The sequence below is a fragment of the Rhodnius prolixus genome, unplaced genomic scaffold, assembly GCF_049639745.1.
Source record: "Rhodnius prolixus isolate KJV_2025 unplaced genomic scaffold, Rpr scaffold_7, whole genome shotgun sequence".
In the NCBI taxonomy this organism is placed as follows: domain Eukaryota; kingdom Metazoa; phylum Arthropoda; class Insecta; order Hemiptera; family Reduviidae; genus Rhodnius; species Rhodnius prolixus.
Genome location: NW_027411582.1, coordinates 38,237,452 through 38,261,627, shown reverse-complemented (window position 1 = coordinate 38,261,627; position 24,176 = coordinate 38,237,452). Strand labels below are relative to the sequence as shown.

At 35.0% G+C, this 24,176-nt stretch overlaps 2 protein-coding genes across 5 annotated transcripts in view; one reads left to right on the top strand and one right to left on the bottom strand.

The window, feature by feature from the left end:
- LOC141447584 (uncharacterized) overlaps window positions 1-24,176 on the top strand; it is a 101,210-nt gene that overhangs the window by 5,269 nt on the left and 71,765 nt on the right. The window contains exons 2-3 of the mRNA XM_074115287.1: window positions 9,290-9,382; window positions 23,101-23,193. Of these exons, the coding sequence (XP_073971388.1) occupies window positions 23,161-23,193 (33 nt within the window). The 5' untranslated portion in view covers window positions 9,290-9,382; window positions 23,101-23,160. The remainder of the gene's footprint in view (window positions 1-9,289; window positions 9,383-23,100; window positions 23,194-24,176) is intronic.
- The window catches only part of Eaat1 (Excitatory amino acid transporter 1), a 37,780-nt gene that overhangs the window by 2,024 nt on the left and 11,580 nt on the right, over window positions 1-24,176 (bottom strand). For 2 of the 4 annotated variants that reach the window (XM_074115275.1, XM_074115276.1), the window contains 8 exons: window positions 8,989-9,191; window positions 5,265-5,573; window positions 5,021-5,063; window positions 3,519-3,567; window positions 2,594-2,774; window positions 2,251-2,484; window positions 1,210-1,404; window positions 649-783 (listed from right to left, as the gene is read on the bottom strand). In XM_074115275.1, the coding sequence (XP_073971376.1) occupies window positions 649-783; window positions 1,210-1,404; window positions 2,251-2,484; window positions 2,594-2,774; window positions 3,519-3,567; window positions 5,021-5,063; window positions 5,265-5,573; window positions 8,989-9,191 (1,349 nt within the window). Of the gene's footprint in view, window positions 1-648; window positions 784-1,209; window positions 1,405-2,250; window positions 2,485-2,593; window positions 2,775-3,518; window positions 3,568-5,020; window positions 5,064-5,264; window positions 5,574-7,098; window positions 7,300-8,988; window positions 9,192-15,045; window positions 15,200-24,176 lie in introns of those variants that run through there. The other 2 variants (XM_074115273.1, XM_074115277.1) reach the window with 2 other exon arrangements.

Sequence of the window (24,176 nt, the reverse complement as noted above, 5' to 3'; positions counted from 1 at the left end):
AGTGAAATAATATTCACATCTGACAACAGACAGATAGGGTTATACGTGTTATACCTGTACGGGTGTACAGGTTTGTAGATGAAGAAACGGCACTGCACTCATTTCTGCTCAGTATGAAGGTCATGTAGGACTGAAAGGTCGCCGCCTTTTAAGTTTTTACTCAGGAGTACCTTTCTACACCCTTAAGACTAATCAAGAAAATTGGTCAGGGCTGGTTTTCCTACTAGATGGTGCCACAAGAAAATCTTTAAGTTTGGCACTGGCTTTCGATTAGAGTTATGTAATAACAGATTTATTCATGTTTCTGAGTTGGTTCAGCAGTTTATTTCTTGTCTTTAAGCGAAAATTGCCCATATGATTTATATAGTCTTCGTTAGAATTAAATTTGTAATACGTAGCATATTATTAATACTAAAGGGATTAACTGAATGGTTAGAGACTGCTTTCCGACGTGGAGATTCTGGATTCAAATCCACCTGCCGACCTTTAAATTTTCTTTTCACAGAACTTGCTTACCCCTCACCTTACGGTGATGGATACTGAACTAAGAAGTCTCTAGCCCTCGTTACAGAAATTCCATGATCTTTCTCTTTGAGAAGCACTCAGAAAACTAGGTATTTTACTTTCAGTACTATGCAATACACTTACAGAAGCCAATCAACAGCGAATATAAGTGTTACATCCTCTGCTGGTAAGCCAACAGTATCCAATACCATCACCATGGTAACCAGTCCGGCTTGCGGTATGCTGGCAGCTCCAATACTGGCCATTGTTGAGGAAACACTAAAATAAAACAGATTATTATCAATATCATTAAGAAAATTTTGGAAAACATAATTTATTTAAGTTGTAGAGAACTCACAATTACTTTTCGTTAGCTCAAATTCAATTTTTCAATTTATTATTATTTTTTAATAGAAAACTTGCCCAATTTGTTCAGCCCGATATCACTGAATTATAAAGCATTTTTCTCGTTCGAGGAATCCTGATGGGGCTGAGATCTTGGGTGTTTTGTCCAGGATTAACACTCGGGGTGTAAGGGGTGTATTCATGATTTAAACTCTTTTTTTTTTCTCGTTGTGATCAACAACCTTCTCTAAGATCTTCCTCTCCACCATGTTGAGATGAAGAATTGCAATTCTACTCGATTTCCTAACATTAATCGCCAAACGATTATTAATCTTCAAAATGTAAACAATATTCACCAACCTTACTGCTATGATCTGGCCCAGCGACAGGCTGACATGCCGCACTTGCGATATAAAGATGACGGCTACTGCTTCATATAAAGCGGTACCGTCCATGTTTACTGTAGCGCCTATTGGCATTACAAATCTCGTGACTCTGGGATCGACGTTGTTCTTTTCTTCTAAGCAGCTCATCGATACAGACAGAGATGCTGAACTGTAAAATAAAAAGATAAAGTTAATAAGTCAGGTGTGCAGAGAATTTTTCAAATCTTTAAATCATTATAGCAATGCAATAATTTAGGAGAAGTCCTTTACAAAATTAAAATAATAATTCATTGATTTTTTTTTAAATTAATGGAAACTTCTCCGAAAGGGTTTCTTGAGGGCAGCGTTACACTTTACTGGAGAAAGATAGGCGCCACGGTAGCTGAGCGGTTAGAGGCGAGGCCTGCAAATTTCAGATGTATTGTTGGTACTGAAAGTCGATTCCTGGCCTAGGCTTTGGATTTTATTTAAAGGTCAATATGAGAATTTATTATAGTACGCTATCTGGTCGCTTCCGTCCATGACACCTTCACACCCCCCAAAAAATCCTTTTTTTGTAAAAATGACTCTGGCTGTTATCGAACATCCTTCCTCTTGCAAACCCTTAATTGAACATTGCATTTACAGTTTCTGTGTGACAGGAAGCCAGGGAATCCTGACCACCAACCTAACCTGTTCCATTATTTTGTGACACCTAACTTCATACTTGTCTAACATAAATTTTAAATTCATAATTACATTAAAGTATTTATTAAGAGCCTTCCCGCAAGATTTAAATCAGGTTCCATCATTTACTTCTTAAAGTTTTGTAATGATATAAACTGCCTGGAAGAAATTAGCTCATTTCTTAGCTTACAGGATTCCCACGTGGAGATCGTGGGTTCGAATCCAGCTATTGGCTCTTAGCTTTTCTCTTCCTAGAATCCTAAGATAATATACTGAAAAAAACTCTGGGCGCCAATAACCTCAGATGTTGACGCGCCCTAAAGACAAAAAAATAAAATAAACTGCATACCTAGATCCTGTAGCAAACGCTGTAACAATGGCCTGGCCCATGTTGGCCAGAAATGTGAATGGTATGATTCTTGTCGCCACGAAGAAAATAATTGGTAATACGATAAATCCATGGACAAACAGGCCAATGATAACTGTCAAGAAGTACAATCCCAGTTGTCCGATCATCACGGCAAAACTTTCAGCTTCAATCATTTTGGCAGCTACCAAGAAGAAAACACCAATTGGTGACAACCTGGCTTAAAAAAAATTAAAAGAAAAAATGTATCGATCTACAAAAAAGAAAATACATTTTGGAAAATCAATAATTTCTAACCAATGATGAAATTAAACTTTTTACTGACCATATAACCCAGTTGGTGATAAGCATCATGGATTCACCCAGTGCTGAATAGAAATTCAGCAGAGGTTTTCCCACTTTTCCCATCTGACCTATGGCAACACCCTGTACCACGGCGAACACTACTAGTCCGAGCACGTTGGAACTGTTTGTGTATTGATGCGTTATGGTCCAAGTTTTTACATCTGAAAAAATTAGGCAAAAAATAAAAATAAAACGATATGGGTATACACGGAGAGGGTGGTCTTTCTCCCGAAAATTAATGAAAAAAATTTAAGCATTCCCATAATGTCCCATACAATACCAGCTCTGCAACAAAAGGAATCCTCCATCCGTTTAGAAATTTGAATCCACCAATGGTCTGCACTCTGGCCACGTTTAGTCTAAAAATTGCGTGGGGTTAGATCAGATTCCTTTGTATGTTGGAAATGCCAGTGCGACTCAGAAGACATAGTGTGGCTTGCTCCAGTTTGAGCACACCCTACAGTCTGTTTGATGAATCATTATTCTGGAGAGAGAATCCTGCTTCAAGGATCCTTTCTCCTCCAAAGAGCCGAACTTTCAACTGTGCACGTCCTTCACAAGGAAATAGGAGCTCCCTATTCGAATACCGCCGTTACTTCCTCTTTCAGGACAGACTCATGGATGTTTATATTTAATTCACTCTTCCCGGTGCATTCACAAGGTCGTCATTCAGTTTATTTTCTCTAATTAGTTACTTGTAATTTACGCTCGTTCCTGAGTTAGTGTTTAACGTTAGCCATTAAACTCTTGGTAATATTAGCTTTTAATCTATTTAGCTATCGAATCTAAATAGAATAAACAAATCTAATTTACCTTTCGAGACTAATAATAGCTACTTAAATCTACTTTCTTCAATATGGCCAGATGAATCTGGTACATTCTGGACATAAAGTGTGCTCTTTTACCTTGAGTAGTGTTGTCCATGACCGCTGGAGGCGTTAACACAGTTCTGTACTGAAACCAACAAAATTTTATTTAAATATCAAATAGTAATTGCAATAATTATTTTTGAATTTAACAATTAGGAGACTTTTTTTGCTAAGAGGATTCGAACTGAGACAAATTTTGGAAAATGAGTTTTGAGAGAAATTCGTTTTTAAGCCACTTCCGGCGGAGGGAAGAAGAAGACCCTTCTAAAGGGTTTACTTAGTAGTGCGGTATTAACCACATATACTGCAGAGAATTGATGTTGCTGAAATCGAAGAAAATCAATAGGCCGGAAGTGTATACACGATATCTTTTTAACTTTACTCATTGAAAAATTATACCCCCTCCCCATTAAAGTTAGATGTAAGGAGCGTTTGTGGACGGGCGTGCTTAGTGAACGAGCATTCTCGCAAACTTTTATTAAAAAATTTGGAAGTTTAAAAGAAACTTTTTGATAAAATTTGGAATAAATGAAAATGGGAAATATTCATCGTATTGTACCCAGGAAGCATGTCCACCCAGCATCACTAATCTTGACCCAATTCCTGCTTCAGTATTCCGGCAGTATATTAAACTTTAATCTCCAGTGTAATTTCCCAACTCCTATCAAGCTTGCCAAACCGCGCGTTCCGGAACTCCAATCTAAATATAAATTGATTTGGTCGCTCTTCGCCTGCTGTTAACCCAACGCCATCTCGGCCTCCTTGCTATGATGACAGCAGCTGGGTTGGCTATTTTCATCAACACTTCTTAATCATCACTTTACTCTGAGATTTGCTCCTTTATAATGTTGTATATTTGGGAAGCGATAAATCAATAGAATTTAAATATTATTTTATGCTACGCAATGATATATGTGTTGTGAAATCACTCAAACGACCCAGACTTCCGTTTGCGCATCTTGTAGAATAGACTAAAATAGCAATTTCCGGTTAAGCCAAATTCTTGTTTTTTTCCCATGGAATAATAACAAAAAATATAATGTTCACCAGGGAACCAGATTAGGTTTGCGTAATGGATTCCCACGAGGAGATCCCGGGTTCGAATCCAACTGAATGACCTTAACATTTTCTTTCAGAGAAATCTTAAGTTTTGACCAGTAGGAATAAAAAAATCTTCAAGTCAACGTTTCGAACTATAAGTTCATCTTCAGGAATAAAAAACAAAACAAAACGAGAGATCTGGATGTGTAAAAATTCAGGGTTCCATTTAAAAATAAAACATAATTAATCTGTAAACTATAGTCGGGGGTCACTAAAATCTTTATAATGAAGTCTGTATGTTAACAAGTTCGAAGTTTTTAATAAGTTTTTTCCGAATTCACAATAAAATTGACTTACTTAAAATTGACGCAAATAGATTTTTTTGTTTTTTGCTTTTTTTGGTACTCAGGAGGTCCTAAAGACATATTTCTGGTGAAAACTACCTTCGCCCACTAGGGAGTGAAGTTATTCAACATAAAAAAAACCTTATTACTCACTTGAGACACACAACTCTGTATTAAATTCGGCGGGAACATGTTCCTGAAAAACAGAACAAAAAATTTATTAATTTAAAAATTTTGGGAAAAGCAGCGTCCTAGCATGATTTTTTTTTTTTTTTTTTTTTTACTGGTCACCATCCTCGTTGTAATGCAGTAAAACTAATTTGGACAACCTGTACTCCAGTCAGTGAACTGTCAAATATTATTGTCATTGTTTACAATTTTAAAAATTGAAACCTACCTAATCAAATCTAGCAAGGTATCTACAGTAGTTATAGCTCTGGCCGCTGGTGGTGCTTTCGTAGCATCAAACTCCCCTCTTCCTGGATGTATTATAACTACCAATATGATCCCTTCGATTACAGCAATGATCGTTGTCACCAGATAGTACAATATGGCGCGGCCACCAATTTTCTTGGACAGGCTCAAGTCTAGCGAGCCAATGGCCGAGGTGATGGAAGAGACAAGAAGTGGTATAATAAGTGCTTTCAACATTCTCAGGAAAAGATCGCCAGGAAACTGGACGTACATTATCTCTCGGGGTGTCCATCTGAAAATAAATTATAAAGAATTGCTTACAAAGTAAAGAAATGCTTATTCTTTTAGGCGGACTTCTGATTAAGGCGAAAATTGCTATGATTAGATCATTTTTTTATAGTTTTTTTACGACATTTTATTGAATGATTTTTTAATATGATTTGTAATTTTATTAAAACTCATTTTTAATCTCATCATTTTTATTTTTAATTTGTAAAGACATTTTGGACCAACCCTTCAACCTACCGGCCCTTCATCAGAAATAATAATAATAATACTGGGATTAGCTATGAGGTTAGCATACTGGACTCCCACGCGGAGGTCCCGGGTTCGAATCCAGCAGCTGACCCTTAGGGTACGTTTACAACGGAGCTGTGAGTATAGATGATAGCAGAGATGATAACTGATAGAGTAAAATATAATCGCTGATTAGTGTGCACAACGGAGCTGTGATACATGCAACATGTCGAGTAGTGAAGAAGAGTTTTTATGTTCACCAGCAACGAAATGGTATATTTAAAAAAAAAAAGATGTAGAAAATATCATGTACATACCATAAATAAAAAAACGAAGTACTTTGGGCGAATTTCACTATTTATATAAGGAACTTAGAAATTATCCGGATCGTTTTTTTGAATATGTGAGGATGGGTCCAACCACATTTGACTAAATTTTAGAAAAAATAAGGACAAAATTAAGAAAACGTAGGAAAAATTGTCATGGAAATCCTATAACTATAGAAGAAAAACTAGTGATAACTCTGAGGTAAGGTTATATTGAGGAAAAACAAATAAATACACATAAAAATAAATGTAAGCACGATTTAAAAAACAAAATATTGTTTAAAAGTAAATAATAAAATAATAACCAAAAATAATGAGTAAAGACAGCACTAATTAATTTTTCTACCTCCATTTTGAAGCTCCGATACTGGAGTTCAGCTAGCAGAAAAATGAAAAATTCAATTCTATCATCTATGCTCGTTTATAGCAGCGAGTATGAGTCACTAGTCGAAGCTTCGTTGTGCACGCTCACATAAGAATGTACTAGGTTATTCTATAAGCGCTGATGCATCACTGCTATCATCTCCGCTATCATCTATGCTCACAGCTCCGTTGTGAACGTACCCTTAGATTCCTAGGAGCTTCTTACAGCTCACTGTCCGGTGATAGACAGTGTTGTCTGTAACAAGTGCACTGAAAAAAGCTCCGGGCGCCAATAACCTTAGATGTTGACGCGTCTTAAATCATTAAAAAAAAAAAAAAAAGAATAAGAATAAAAATAATACTTCTAGGGAAGGTATTAGATCAGTTGTTAGCGTACTGGATTCCCAACTGCGGGCCTTTAGATTTTATCCTCATATGAGCTTCACGCAGTTCTCCCTTCAAAAAAAGACGCCTTAAACGAAGCTGGAAGCGCATTGAAAAAAAAGCTTCGGGTGCCAAGCACCTTAGATATTGATGCGCCTTAATTTTTTTTTTTTTTTTTTAAAAGTAGGTACTTTTATTTTAAAATAAAATAAACAATGACTTACGAACCTTCCTCAGAGTAATTTAATATCACAAGTTTTTTAACATAAACTGACTTCATTATAGAACTTTTATAGACGACGAGAAAACCAACATTTTTGGACTGCTCTCTTAGATAATTTAAACTATTTTACGAGAACATGATCACATAATTTCACGTTATTTGTTTCAAGTTACATCTTTTAACTCAAAAGTTGTTTTTTTTTTTTGAGGTTAAAAAAGGGGACTTTTAGTGCGCGGGCGTCCAACCCAAATCAGTGATGCCAACCAACCTTGGGTTGCCGCAGATTATGTAGAAAAATGTTTTAGATAGCGCTAATGGCCAAAAAGTCGATCTCCTTAAAAAAAAAGATGAAAAAAACCGGTAAAATAAAGTCATGTGAATGCTTACATCAGATTTCCAACCCACTCAGATTACGTAACAGAAAAAAATAAAATAAAATAAATGAACCAAAGTAGAACATTTTTTACGGCTCCCCCCCATCCGAATTACAAGCTATTGAACATGTTTTGCGCATAATTTACTACTCTTTTAATAACAATCTATTAAAATATCGATTTGGAAAAAAGGAAAAAAAAATTAGCTCTAAAAATGTAGATTTGAGTTAATGATAACCAGAACTAGAACTGACTAATGGAATAAGTAATTATTTATTCAAATAGCTTTAACTTTATGACGATAATTTTCATTTAATTTATGTGACGTTTAACAAACAATGACGTATTCCAAATCCTTTTTTTAAATCACTTTATATTTTTCTACTTTTTCTAACTGTACAAGTAGAAGAGAAGTAATCTTTCAGATTGTTTATTTCGAATTTTCATTATCAATTCTGAGGTCCCCTGAATTCGAAAATGTGATTTTTTACAAAGAGTTGTATGTGTGTGTGAGAGAGACTACTGTCTCTCTCTTAAAAATTTTAAATAAAATCGTTGGAGCTGTTAGCGAAACATTTTACGTATTTGGGGAATTCTACTGAGTAAAGTGGTGGAACTTCCGGCCAACCTTTCCATTAATCAGTTTCCTGTAGAGATTTCGACGAAATCTCAACACCAAACTGATTATTCTAACTTCTGATGATGGGTGAAAGATCGAAATTTGCGTGGGATACAATGAACATGACGACAGACAAAATCAAACAAAATTTATAACTAATTTAAAGAGAAAGACTCTATGAGTGAACACATTAGTTTCCTCGGGTGAATGTAAACACGTTATTTTTCATGGAAATTCAATACTCGGCTAATAATTTGTTTGTTTACTTCGGGGCCCCCACCCCACACCAAACTAGTGCGCGATGTATATTTGTGAACAGCGGTTAGTAGGTTTGAAATAGCCTCTTGTAAGAGCTAAATAGAGTAGCTACCATAGCTATAAATCTAAAGTACTTAGAGCAATGACTCAAACTCTACTTTGGATACCCCGAAGTACCTTAGGTCAAACAAAACTTAACGACTCTTGGACAAACTCATTTCTTATATTCGGACCACAATGGCGCTCCACTGCCACTTAATGACGATGAGCCCATAAATAGTTTCATAGAAGGCCGCTAGTCCGAGCCACTTCCAATTCTGTTTTATTTTCCTAGTATTTTGCATGATTACTTTAAATACAAATTTAAATTCAATGCACTATTATTTATTACCCCTTTATGAAAAAGCAGGAAGAATTTTTTTTTACTTCACTTCTCATCCAAATTATTTTACTCAAGGATATCAAAGCTGGAGATCCAAAGACGAAAATTTACACGATCTACATCCGGTTTGGGAGGGATACGAGAAAGTAGACACTTGAAACGATTGCAATCCAAAGTTGTGTCTCCATATGCTCCAAACCAGTTTATTTTGAGATTTGAGATTCTTGAATAGTAAATAACTGAAAATTGAATAATGACTCACCTCTTGATGGCGGAGAACCTAAGAACTAAGCCAAGCGCGATGCCTCCTCCCACGCTTGCCACAGTGAGCATGGGCAGCAAGTTCCTCTTGATGGCCCTCCAGAGGGCTCCCCGCTGGCCCCCAGCTGCCGCCGCCGAACGCACGGGGAGCTGGTCTGGCGCCGAACTCTCCTCCATCACGTTGTCTCCCCTTGCATAGAGCTCCTGTGCCACAAAGTTCATTTTATTAAAACTGTCCGGTTTTAGCAAAAACCAATTTTTAAAAATTAATGAAATTAATTCGTGATGATTTTTTTTTTCAGAGCGTTAAAGTCAGAATGGCTGAACATAAGGAACTCCTACAACGTGCTGATAGTGTTAATCCTAATACTCGATTACTGGAGCTCCTCAAACAGGTAGGTATATTGCAAGTAATCAAAACCTTACTCCTATAACCTTGCTTGCTGACGTAATATAACCTCCACAGTTCTTATTAAAGTTAGAAATTGATTAGCTAAGATTTGAATCCAATAAAATCTTTTGTTTTAAAAAAAGCAAATAACTTTATAATTGCACGTGCAAGGTATTTAAATGTCTTTATTTTCCACGTGTAACAAGTTTTTTTTTTTTTGTCTTCCACCCGTAAGAGAAACAATTCACGATCGTCCAGATTTTCCACTCGGAATTCCCACGGGAAATATTTGTTTTGAGGCCAAACTGAGAGCCTAAAAATATGTTTTTTTCTACATCAAGGAACCTATAATTAAACTTTTGGGCAAAAACAGTCATTCCGGAAGGCCACTTTTCTGTATTGATTTTTCAGTTTACGGCGATTTTCTTTAAAACTGCTGAAACTAAATTCGCTTATTGCATATATGTTTATATATATATGCATTAATGGGGTCAGTATCAATTAAATATGTTTTGAAATGTAAAGTTGGCAGAAAATCTACTAGTTAAAACCTTGGGAATAGTACGGTAAAGACGTTAGTACGTACGAGTATGTTCACAATTATATAAGTACGCCAGACATGTTTTATATATCTGCCCTTCACGGTTTGCTTGAATATATCCGTCTATTAATCAAATAAATGTGTGTTAAATTAAAAAAAATATAAAAAAAAAACAGATTAGGCAGCAGTGCTTCTTATAGACTGACATCTGTTGCGACGGGATGAGACTATATACTACAACATGAGACCGGATGGTACGCCAGAGATGACACTCAAAAAAGAAGATACATCGCATCTTGCAATGGCCAACATTTTTTTCCATTTCCTATCAATACCTAGATAAGCAGAAGTGATTTTGACAAATTTTCTATTTCCTAGATTTCACCATAAATATTCAGCCTACAAAAATTTGAATTTTTACAAATGGTTTGTCTGTCCGTGTGTGGGGCATGGTTGTGCTACAAACTCTCAAGTTCCATTTTGTGGGCAAAGTACTCCATTGATGACCTATTAACTATTAAAAAAGATTAAATATAAGTAAAAGATATTTAATTTAAATTTCTCCGCCTATCTCAGAGCGCATTCTCACAGCTTCGAGTAAACAGAAGGTAGGGAGAAAACGGGCAGGTTAGGTTGGTAAAAACTTAGTGAAGTGAAGTAACCGTGGCTGTGAGTGTCGTTTTATAATCTGTTCTGGTTTTAACCACAGTTTGGAAATAACAACTAGGTTGCGTTTCTCTTTTTCCAGAGAAACCAGACACATTATATATATAAACCGTAATTCGAAATTTATTGAATATTGTCTGACCGAAAATGATGTTTCAATGAATAGAATCCTGTATTTTTGAGCTTTAACAAGGAAGAATCGAAGAATTGTTCAAATTCTATATCTGGTTAGGGTTTACATAATTCTTTATAGTAATTGAATCATTTATTGAAATTATCTTTCTTTTTTCCACAGCAAATAATGCGAGTTATATGTGACAAACCTTAACACGTTGATAAACCCACAAATGGAACTGAGATCTCGCTCTAAATATAAACACTACTGTATCACTATTATTAAATAGATTCTCAACTGTTTATATTTAGTTTCAGCAGTTTGTCTGTCTGTATACTAGTTTTAGGCTAGGTTCAAACAGTTGGGTCATAATTTAGGTCTTCCACTTTGATTCGAAACCTTTCTCAGGCAATGTTTATTGAAGCTGTGACGTTTCGATCTTGGGCGTATATTTTACGGTAGTAAACAGCGTAATTGTAAAATTAGCTTTCGTCATTTTTTTTATCAGTATAACTTTTAATTTTCCTTCTTCTTCTGTAATCCTTGGATTAAAATTAGAGATGCTGCTTAGTTTATGACACACTTTCTGAGAATAGTAAATAGGTTTATGGCACGAATCTAGTAATCGCCAAGAAATTAAAGATTAAGAGAACTGCAAAGGGGATCACAATTAATTATTAGATCATTTTATCCCCTTTGCCAGATTAGATTAAACTAGCATCCAGTGCTGCCAATGGTGAATCACACTTCTAGCAAATGATTTCAAGGAATATAGATAAACAAATAAAATTAAATAAATACTGAATCCTAGCCAACGGTGAAGGTTAATAACTAGTTTTATTTCTTTTCTTCGCTCTAATTGGTTAGTTGTCGCCCACTCAGAGTGCTTGTTACATAACCCTTACCGGTGAACTTACAACGTCATTATATTCTTTAGAATGCTTTCGTCCAGCTACTGCTGAAGTCAACATGGCTACTTAAAGTTGGTCAAATTATTTATATTTGGAATTATGCCTCAGTAATCGAGCGATTAAAGGCTAAGCACAGATTCATGTGGCAGTGGGTTGTAAACCTTGGACTAAACTAAATAAATTTAATGTTTATTAATATAAGAACTTGATAGTTAAGTATGTTTGTTAGTCGCCTCCGTCCACAGCACCTAATTCGGTACTTGGACGTAAAGCTCATCTGAAAAAATATACTTTACTTTTTTTTTTTTCTTTTTTTAATTCATTTCTGAAGAACTAGTTAGAAAATCGCAATGGCCGTAAGTGCAATTCGTGTTGCCACCATATTTTTCTCACGCAACGTACGTTTGTAGTTATTTTCCAAAGAACATTTACGTAATTCCAAAGAGAATTATAATATTTACATGTGTATGACTTACCAGATGATTTTTGTTATTAATCAATAATATAAGCTGTGTTAGAAATTGGTAGATAGATAAATGTTGATTAAATTGGAAATTTCCAGTTATAATAGCTCTGGTTAAAGACTTGTTAGATTCACGTGTCGTACGAACAGACATAAGGATGACTTGGTCTATACAGATGATCTAATTAGGTTATCAGTTGACCTTGACATCTTCATTATATCTAGCGGTACAGTTGAAAGTTATAGCGGTGGATTTTTTTATTTTTATTTTTTAAGTAATCTTTTATACATGTATTTATTTAAACATGTTTGTTTACGTTTAAAATGGGAAATTTTTTGCTAAAATGTTCGTTCAAACACTACTGCATTTTATTTTCCCTTGTTCCTCCAAGAGAAAAGTATTGGGATAGAGAGGATTTTTCCTTTTGCGTTTTCTCCAGAAATATCAGCTTGGAATGATGATTTTTGATCCTCTGACTATTTCGGTCCATCTGTCTGTGGGAAGTCATAGTATACACAGGAAAACTATCGTAGTTAGTTCAAATTTGTTTTTTTAGTTCAGAAAACACCATGGGAGCTGACAAGAAGCTTTTGTTTATAGTTTTTGGCTTTTACGATTTGGTTTATATACTTCGTAATAGTGTTATTTCCGCGTAATTTCTGTAAAGGAAATCCGTTTTCAAGCCGTACTGAGGAAGGCTGTAAGTTGGGCTGAAACCGTAAAGTGTAATTTGGTTTTTTCCAGTCACAAATATTATCTAAAAATTCCTAGTTGTGAAATAAGTCAGACCTTGAGAATTTTAAACAGGCAGTGTGTGTGTCTCTTCAACTACTTTTTCATTTATTATTTTTCTAATAACTGATTCTTATCGGCACCATAAATAGTGAACGTGATTAGTGACAATTACGAGCTGCGTTTTATCACTGTGAAACGTGATTTCTGATTCCCAGCCAATTGTATGTCCGAGGATGAGAACATCCAATTATAAACTGGGAAATCTGAAAAGAAATACTGACTTTTCCTGGTGTGAGTACGTGGAAAATTGTTGATTATAAAAATTCGAAACTGGGCAATGATACCATGGTCTCCCCTCACCTTGACCACAAGGCGTTGATGTCCCTTTCGAAGGGATACAGGGACTCCAGCTCCAGTAGCATGATCAACCATCTCCGGCCAGAATAAGTAAGTGTTTCTTAACCAGATTATATAGTGAACCGGATTTATTTCGCTTCAAAGTTGCCAAGACATCCTCGGGGTCCCCAAAATAATATGCTCAACCTTTCATCGACTCTTTCAATGCCCTCTCTCACCGAATGCCCTGGAATCCATAAAAGTAGTAAACTTTCTTCCCCGAGTGTCAAATGGCGTTTTCTGCATTTTCCTACTAAGGCTTCCCTAGTACTATTAGAGCTGTTTGACTATCAGAAGTGATGCTCATCTCATTGTGGAGCCAATAAAAGGAGTGCTCTGCGAGGGAGCTTTATAATCTTGCCAAAGATCAATGCAGAACCGCGGAATTCCTAAGTAAATGCGGTTTTATCGCTTATTCATTAGAAAGTTGCAGGGGTTTTCCCGCTTCCAACCCCCCAAGAAATGGTCAATTTTCCTTACATTTTCTGCAGCATCTACAATCTTGACATTTTGTGTTAACTATTTTTCGTAAAAGGAAGAAGTCCAGTTTTTCTTCCTGTTATCCGGGCGATTAATGATTGTTTTAATGGACCTGATTGTATTCAAGACGACTTGATTGAAGTTCTATGAACAATAAACGAAGTGATCAATTACTTAGAACACAGATCATATCTAGCAGAATTGCAACATCAGTGAAAGTATTAATCCCCACTTTAAGTGATTATTCAAACTGTCACTATTTATTTAACGAAATACAAATATTACAAATCTAATATGAACAACCTGCCGCATTATGTATGCAATTAAATTTGCTCGCAAATTAAAATTAAACAAAAAAATCTGGTGCATTTATTCATAAGACTATAAAATAAAACATATAAGACTATCTTACAATAATTTACGTAATGAAATATTTGGTGCTTCAACAAAAACTGGTTAAAAACCACAAAAATTTATCCATAAAAATGAGACTTTCGCTAAACCGTTTTTTTTTATCCAATGAATTTTCTTTTACACATTGGGTTCCTATCCTATCAGTATTATTAGAAAAAGGCAGTTTTATATCAGAGTTTAAATAAGAATTTAGACGAAAATTTAGCCCTACCTCTTCCCCCGAACAGTTTCTCAAATAGTAGTTACAAATCTGTGTGTATGTACATGAAGTTATAAAAAGTAAGTCGTTGAAGCTTTTCCTATTTTTGGAAAAAATGATTTTATTTAAAAACATCGATTCATTGAGATAGCATTTCGGGCTGGTCGCTAATTTCGAGACCAATATTGGGTTCTCAAAAAAAAAGAAAGTCAAAATTTGGAATTTCAGCGAATTTTCAATGTTTTGAGTTATGCTGCTCTCTGTCACACGATATTAAATCCAAACACATGAGAAAAATTAGTAAAAAACCGCCTAAATTCGCCCCCAATTTATGGAGTACCGGTTACCAAAAAAAAAACTGTCTTGCTCACAATCTTAAAGTCTTACAGCACACTATCCCAGTGGTAAACGGTGTTGTCTGTAACAAGAGAACACTATCTTGAGGTTGGCAATGCTGTTAAAAAGGCTCCAATTGTCTACGAACTCAAGTTGTTGACACTTCTTAAACCAAAATTAAAAAAAAAAAAACTTTACAAGAACATGTTGCGTCAAGTTTCAAGTATAATAAATTATTAAGTAATGTCTGTTAACAACTTTAAAAGAAATGCATTAAACCTTGAATTTAAAATTCACATTCGTTCTCTAATCATTACCATAAAAATTAGCAGCGTGAATTTATGTGGATTTCTTTAGTAGATTTCTTAAAATAAATTAATAATCTATAATATAAACGATAGAACACTTACAATTACTGGTTTATTGTTGATTTCTTCAACAATCTGTTTGGCCATATCACTGTGTAGTAGTTGTGCTTGTATTGTTAAGGAATGGTTAACTGCAGCTCGAATGTAACTAACTGACATGCAAGCACTCTCTAGCGAGAGTTTCTGCAAACATTTCTTTTACAAAAATGCCTTAATTTCTCTTTGGTTATTATTTCTACGCGCTGTGTGTAGTTAACTAACTGGGATTTTGAATTACATTATCTTGACACTATAAAAGTATATTTTTTAAAGAGCAAATTTTAGACTTTCGAATTTTTACCGGGAATCTGAAAATGATTCTTAACTTTTTGATTACAGATGAGACCTAAATTTTTGTAAAAAAAAAAAAAAAGTATTATACGTAAAGAAATTTAAAAAAATAAAAATTGCGATATTTTCGCTATATTAAGATATTTTATTGGTAGGATTTCCCTTCTTGGCGCCCGTACGTACTTCCGGTAGGAAGTAAGAACATAATTAAGAATATTACCACGTATGATTATGCAGATATTATAGTGGCAGAAATACTCTAATCAAATTCACACCCATAAACTGCTGGGTAATAATAAAACAAAAGGAAAAAAAAAATCGATTTTTTTTTTCTAACATTAGATCATCATTATATTAAATCTGAATCGATTGTTTAATTAATCGCAATGAATAATTCACGTCACATTATTGTTTATTCATATATTAACTTTTATTCCAGTCAATAATATTTGGAAACGTATTTATGATTCATTCGCACACACATTGTTGCATCCATCTTTGGTACCAGTTCATACTGGTTCACCATTAAATTTTATTTCATTTTTGTTTTTTTGATGAGTGGGAGGTATTTAGTGTATTAAATATTCGTTGATAAAGGAAATTATTTCTTTTAATTATTTTATCTTGATTTCGCGTCACGGTTCACTTATTATGATACTTTGATGAACTCTTTCAGACAATATTAATCTTAAAATTGCAGGGTGATGTAATGTTTTGTTGCTCTTTTAATTACTTCATTTTATGTACGTAATATTCTAGATTGGTACTACAGGAAATCTCGATAGTATTGCTTGGACTAGTGGAAAAACCCCGCCCACCGGAAACCCTAATTTACTGATGTAAATTTCAACTATATCTTCATTTCTCTTTTTTAATCTTACGAAAGTTGAAAATGTTTCAGATAAAAATTTATTTGAGGACTTCAGCGATTGCTATCAATCAAAAAACAAGATTAAAATCAAAGGAACTATTCTTAGAAAGGAAAAAGAATCGCCTCTGAAAGCAGATATAAGGGTCGTTTGAAAAGTCCGTGCAAAGTCAGAGAGGTAGCACTACTGGCGCGTATCGAGGTTATGTTTAGTTAGTAGCATCTCTTGGAAGAACACACACCAAGTTTCAGCCAGATCGGTCTATTTCTTTGTGTTTGGCATTCGTTTGAATCGAGGAAGTCGAGTGATTTTCAAAAAATGGACGAAAAAGAATTTCGTGTGTTGATTAAACATTACTTTATGAAAGGCAAAACGCCTCAGGAGACTAAAGAGAAGCTTGATAAACATTATGGTGACTCTGCACCTTCGATTAGAACAGTTTATAAGTGGTTTCAAAATTTTCGGAGTGGCCATATGGGCACAAGTGACGCTGAACGTTCTGGACGCCCTGTTGAGGTTACTACTCCAGAAATCATTGATAAAATCCATGATATGGTGATGGATGACAGAAGAGTGAAGGTGCGTGAGATTGCTAGTGCTGTGGGCATCTCGAATGAACGGGTACATAATATTTTGCATCAACATTTGGACATGACAAAGCTATCCGCAAGATGGGTGCCGCGATTGCTCACGCTTGACCAAAAACGAAATCGTGTGCAGTGTTGCAAGGACGGTTTGCAGCTGTTCCAGAAGAATCCGCAGGACTTTAAGCGTCGTTTCGTCACTGTGGATGAAACATGGATACATCACTACACTTCTCAGACCAAAGAACAATCTAAACAATGGGTTACCAAGGGGGAATCTGCGCCAAAAAAGGCGAAGACCGTTCCTTCGGCCGGAAAGATTATGGCGACTGTCTTTTGGGATTCGCAACGAATAATCCTCATCGACTATCTGGAAAAGGTAAAAAACTATTACAGGTGCATATTATTCATCGTTATTGGACCGTTTGAAAACCGAGCTGCAAGAAAAACGCCCACTATTGGCCCACAAAAAAGTCCTTTTCCATCACGACAACGCACCAGCTCACACCTCAGCAGTTGTGGTCGCAAAATTAATGGAAATAGGGTTCCAACTCGTTTCACATCCCCCCCTATTCTCCAGACTTGGCTCCCTCGGACTACTGTTTGTTCCCCAATATGAAGAAATGGCTGGCGGGAAAAAGATTTTATTGAAACGAGGAGGTGATTGCAGAAACGAATGGCTATTTTTCAGACTTGGACAAATCCTATTATTCGGAAGGGATCAACAAACTAGAGCAGCGTTGGACGAAGTGTATAAGCCTAAAAGGAGACTATGTTGAAAAATAAAAAAGGTTTACCCCAAAAAATTAAGTAGTTTTTATTTTTGCACGGACTTTTCAAACGACCCTCGTACTTCCGATACACCAATTTAGAGCATAACCTCATTTTGTTAAAGGGAATAAACCCTTTTATGCACACACGTAATTATAATTGTAATTGTACGTAATTATATAGAATTCTGAACGATAGAAACCGAGACATTACGATGTTTAGGCAATATGAAAGTTTACCTAAATTCACAAATTTCTGAAAACCACTTTTCCATATTAGAAAACTTTTAAGAACTCCTGCTTGCCTAATACTCATTTTATGTAAACATTGTTATAGTCAAAAAAAACATTTAGTAGAAAAGTCGAGGCCTGAAGAGACCATTTAAATCATAATTGAAGATATTTTTTTTAGTTAAAGAATAAATTTAACAGCATCTATTAATTAAAAAGAATTGTTAATTATATGCCATTAAACATGTTTATGAGGTCGACAAATTAAATACGTATCAACTTAATTAAAACCACTGTCTAAATTTTCAAAAAATGTCTAATTAAAACCAATAAAGAGAGAACAACAGTTCAGCTATTGTTTACTGATGGAAATTAGACGCATTACAAGTTCTATTGATTAATTGAGCCATTAACGACTAGAAAATATGTTCCAAAACAGATAATAAATATTTTATTAGTTGTCCAAACAATCAAGTTTCAGTTGCAGTTATATTATCAAAGAAAAAAATAAAAATAAAACAAATTGGCATTTTATGCAACCCAATGCAACTCTCCTACAGTCTGACGATATCAAAACCAGATAACGAAAACATTGAACCAAAATTCATATTTCCCACAATTGTAGAGACAATTGTCTATAATTGTCCGTAATTATATAGAATTCTGAATGATAGGAACCGAGATATTTCTATTCAAAGTTTAGGTAATATTAAAGTTTACCTAAATTTAACCTTTCCATATTTCCTTTAGTATTGAACCTTAATAGTTCAAATTTCACTCAATTGTAGAGATAGTTGTTGTCTATAATTGTGCGTAATTATATAGAATTCTGAACGATAGAAACCGAGATATTTCTATTCGAAGTTTAGGTAATATTAAAGTTCACCTAAACTTAACCTTCCCATATTTCCTCTAGTATTGATCATTAATAGTTCAAATTTCACTTAATTGTAGAGATAGTTGTCTATAATTCTGCGTAATTATATAGAATTCTGAACGATAGAAACCGAGATATTTCTATTCAAAGTTTAGGTAATATGAAAGTTTACCAAAACTTAACCTTCCCATATTTCCTTTAGTATTGAACCTTAATAGTTCAAATTTCACTCAATTGTAGAGATAGTTGTTGTCTATAATTGTGCGTAATTATATAGAATTCTGAATGATAGAAACTGATATATGCGAGTTGTGTGAGAATTCTGACTGGATTATCGATAGATAATTGAATACATAGGTGTGACTGCTGATCATGCCATATCAGTGCCCAAACTACGGTCTCTAAAATTATCTTTTAGGAGAGGGAGTGATAAGGAATCATAATATTTGAAATAGTCCCTAAATATTAGTATCATCGATAAAGCGGACAGGTAATGGGCGCGAGTGCTATTGACCCACTATCAGCTGATATTTACGGCTCTATCCCGATATAGTTCGGTCATCCCCACTGTTCTGATATCCAGCATTAATCTGCCTCAACTAGCGCTAAACTAGCTTTATTTTCTACCTTAATACTCTAGTAAAAGGAAGAACTATCGATTGAGTTTAACAATCGATTCTGAATTTTCACCGCAAAACTAAAGTATTGCGTTCCACGCAATATCTTGCCCAAAATAATTGGTTTTAAGAAATGTTATTGTTTGTGTGTGTAATATATCGCAGTAACTGAGAATCACAGGAAGCTGTAACTTTGTATTTAGATTAGGACCAGGGAAACTAAGTAGCCACGTAGCCATCTAAATCTCTCAAGCGGAAGTGCTACTTCACAGAATGGAATTTCCACTTTTTTCCAAGTTTTCCCCTAAAATCAGCTGCAACGTCTTTCTTGAAACTTGCTGCGCACATTATTCCCATTGTTGCCTCATTTATTTGAAACATTCTCCAGGGGAAATTGGTTGAAGGGTACTTTTGGGGGAGGGCTAAAGTTCCCTGTAAAAAGGCCCTTTGGGTATAATGTACTGTTTTGTGCCCTAAATCTGTTATTTAAGGGACATGCGCATGCCGCTTGAGGTCTCTTCTTTTCCAAGACACTTTATCAGCGTCCCGACTTGACTTGACTTTTCTAACCAACGTCCTAACAACTATTTTCATCTAAACGGTTTTCAAAAAGATATAATTATGGAGAAAACTTTTTTTCCCGAAATTAGCGACACTTTCTGTTGGTTGGAGTAAGATTCAGGGACATTATAAGAACTAGCCTGGCTTGGGAGGCGGCCTCTTCCTCTAGGAGTTCACTATTTGGCTTTCTTACAAGGCACCGATTTAGAAAACTGAAAACATCTGGGAGCGGCGATTATTTGAGGCCCCCGCCAAAAAAAAAGAGTGAAATAAATTAAAAGTAAAAGTAAAATGTACAAGCCAAATCTAGTTGATACAAAATGGTGGGTGTGTAAATATTACGTTAGGTTTAATGTTTTCATTAAGAGGCATTCCTCATATTAATTATAAAAATTTGAAGGGAGAAGTGCATATACATATATATATAAAGTTTAATATTCTTTTTAGCACTTCAACTTAACAGCATCAACCGGTTTGCCTTGGCATGTTGGCATTTTAAGACAACACTGTAAAACAACTCAATCAGAAGGCTGTGATAAAATCGACTTACTAATTTATTAATCGATTTGTATTAGCATAATCATTTTTCGTCCGAAGGGGGGCCCCTTACAGCTGCCTCTTGAAATAAAATTCTCTACATTCTAATTTATACATTTTCTCAAACAAATTACATTTAATTCTTCTCCTCATTCTCGCCGGTTTCTAAGAAGAATTTTCTTGGAAAATTAATTAAATATAAGTCATTCGCCCATATCTGTGTGTGCTGTGTAAATACGAAGTTGAAGGCCAACAGTGGTAGGCTTTTCCGAAACAAAGAGAAATATCTTTCCCTTGTGGAAATCAAATTGTCCATTTCTCTTCCCTTAAGTTGTACAACCAGTCGTGCAATTTTCACCAAAATCACTTATTGTGACATCCTCGGTGAGTTCTTAAGTGAAATTCCAAATTTTAACTTTCTAAGGTTTTTCTTTTTTTTGAGTTTCGGCGCACATATACACAGTCCAATTTGTAAAGACCACTTTTTGTGGGGGACTCAGAGAACCGTCCGTTTCTCTACTAAAAGAAAGTAGAAAATCCTTGTCAATAAATTGGCGAGAAAGCCCGATTGCCACAGCAGCAGTAATTGAATTAAATAAGGCTCGGCTAGGTCCCATTGGAATGAACAAACAGCTGCCAATTTAATGGGAATTATCATCTACTCTCGCCAACTAGGGCATTCACCATGTACCCAGACTCCCCAGCAGGGACTGCAACATCGCTTCGTGACCTTCATTCGCTTTACTTCTACACAATAGCGATCCTTACATTAGCATCTTACTTCCGCCAAGATCTAGACTTTATTTACTTAATTTGCCAACAATCTGTTACTAAGCATTCATGGCGATATTCGCTAGGAGTATGGCTGTCCAGTCTTATTGAGAAAATCTGGTTTGAAAACACAGATAACTTAATTTTAATTCTATCCACAAAGTTCTAACTTTCCATTTTCTTAAAACTCTGAACAAAATTTGTCTAAAAAAAATTAGGAAAAGTTAGTTATTAAAACTACAATATGTTTGGTAATTTTCATACAAAGATTTTCCATTTTCACCAGAAATATCCGTAATGAGGTACCTTAAGTGAGGAAAAGTACAATATCCATGTTTACAGCTACAATTTTTATGAAGCGCAAAAAATAGTGTCCAACGATAGCTTTGTAATGGTCCCCCACTTTAACATTGAAAATTACAGAATTTGTTTTATTGAGTTAACGAGTCAATATTATGCAATTGATGAAATAAACAATTAATTTTTCTGACATTACACTTTCAAGCACAACTCGTTGCACAGCTGATCGCACAGCATGATCATTCGAACTGTAGGTTACTACTGTCGCAGGTTATGCTGCTCAAGATTTTAAAGTAAATTGTTCAGATTGTTAACGTTATGATTTATTTTTATACACCTTTGGATAAATTTTTATGTGGGCAACATTCCACTTTATGGATTTGGTGACATCGATGATTATGCGTAGTGAAGAGTGTGCAGAAACAAATGTGAAATTGAATTCTATACACCAATTTACCTCTGCTGATGGATGAAAATCCGATACCGATCAGAAAAAACATATAACATAGATCTATTCAGCGATATTTAGCTTTAGTGTGCTGCGAAAGGGCGAACTTTGGTTTGGAAGTTTCAATTTGATAAGTACATTCAATAGATCGATATTTCAGGTCCTCAAAACTCACATTATTCATAAAAATGAAACTAACAAAATTTGAATAAACTAGATCATCAAAAAATTAAATAACAATAGAAAAACCCCCTTCTCGCCCCTCCAGTATTGGTGCTATTCACCCACTGATGGCATTATCACGAACTATAAACTCGGTAGAGTACCAGTGTTTGCGCACAGGTGGCAGCACTGTGTAAACTGATCACCTGTTGTACTGGGTCTCGCAGGCATTGTGTTGCAGCCTTCCCCATGAATGGGAAGCATTGCACTGTTATTCGCCATGGCGCGTACATTCGTCCTTGTACAGCTAAACTCGCTCAATGAACACCATAAACATTCTGGCGGGAACCATTAAGTATTATGATTACTTTTAAGTTTTAATGAAGGCCTATGCAGATAGGTTAGAGTCATATCCCTCAGTTATTCCAGAATATATTTATTTGTAATTTTTATACAATAGATTTACCGTAATTCATAATTAAGAGAATTTTGAAAACTAGTTGCTTGGTGCCAACCTTTACAGCATATTCCGCGGTTATTCCAACTCATCATAACCCTTTAATCACTAATTATGGTGAAATACCGCCATCCTCTGTGCCTACTCTTCTGAAACCTCTCCAAAATTCTTTCAAGAACACCTCAATCGAATTAATGAAAACAAAAGTGTACACGTAAGACGTCAAACTGGCTGATTTCCCTCTTCTTGTAGATCTACAGTTGAGATCTGAATGCCAGGCAGTTTCTGCATCATGCAATTGAAATGACCATCTATCTATCTACACTTTGCCGGGATTTATGTACTATACAGGTAGCAATAAAAACTTTAATCACTAGCGCAGCTCAGTGACTGGTCGCAGTAATATTCCCATACATCGTCCTGGCAATTATACATTGTTAAAGCGCTTCTAATCCTGGATTAGAAGGAACATTATTCCAGCTAAAACTGGAACAAGTAGTGTGCGTTTTTCTCACCAGATTTCCCATAGTTTTACTTTTTGTATTGCTCACTTTAAATTCTTGTTCTCCTTTTTCTTTTCCAGAAGCTATGAACCTGGAGACAACTTGGTTTGAAGACAGAAATCTGGCTAAGTTAGCTCATCATGTATATTGATGAAATGGTGTTTTTTTTTTTGGTAAGTAAATTAAAACGAATAAAAATCACAAAGCGAGCTATAATTTGATAGGAGTTCTGCATAATGTAAGAAGCAGCAATCTCCGCCTGAAATGAACACATCTCAAGTGTGAAGTGACGCTTCATGAATTATTAATGAATTTCTAGCTGGATAAAACTACTATAGTTGTCATCACAGTTCGCTTAACTATTTACCATTCAATTAGTATAGCATAACTTGTTCTTGTTATTTATTTATTTTTTTTATCTATTATTTATTCTTGTTTATTGCAGTTATTTAAATTTTATTATTTGTTGTTTATTTCGACAATGTTAAGAGCACGTAATGTCGATTTTTCTGTCAAAATGGGTTTTTGTCCAGTTGAGAACGTGTTCCTTTTTTTAAAATTCTAATTCTTTTACTCTAAAAAATCTTTTTAACACATAACCCCAAGGTTGAATCAAGATGTGCTGCCAGCCACTTATTCAGGCCAACTAATCTTATCCACTAACATTTACATATTCACAAAATATTTGTATATTCTTTAATAAAAAAAAAACACAAATTATGAAAGAAAATTTTTTAAAAAGGGTCCTTTATATTTTAAGGGAACTTCCTGTGCAAACACGAGTTTGAATTCGGCACTTCCTCTTAGAAATGTTACCGCCAAAACATAGATACGGTTTTATTGTTTTCGTCCTCACCCAATAGCATCACTCATCCACGGTAGAGTTCTGGAAGGGAATGCAAAAATTTAACCTTACAGAAAACAGCTAGTTCCCGCGCATGTGTAAGCTATTAAGTTGGATTAAGAATTCGAAATATTTCAATCTCCTCTTCAGCTAAAGAGATAAAAAACAAATTCTTTTTCAAATTGCTTTTTCCACATTCTTTCTATTATCTAACCAATGCAATTGACTTTTAAATGTCGCAAAAAAGAAAAATTTGTCCTTGAATTTGCCCCCTCCCGAAGAGTGATCGTTCTTATCAGCTGATTATAATTT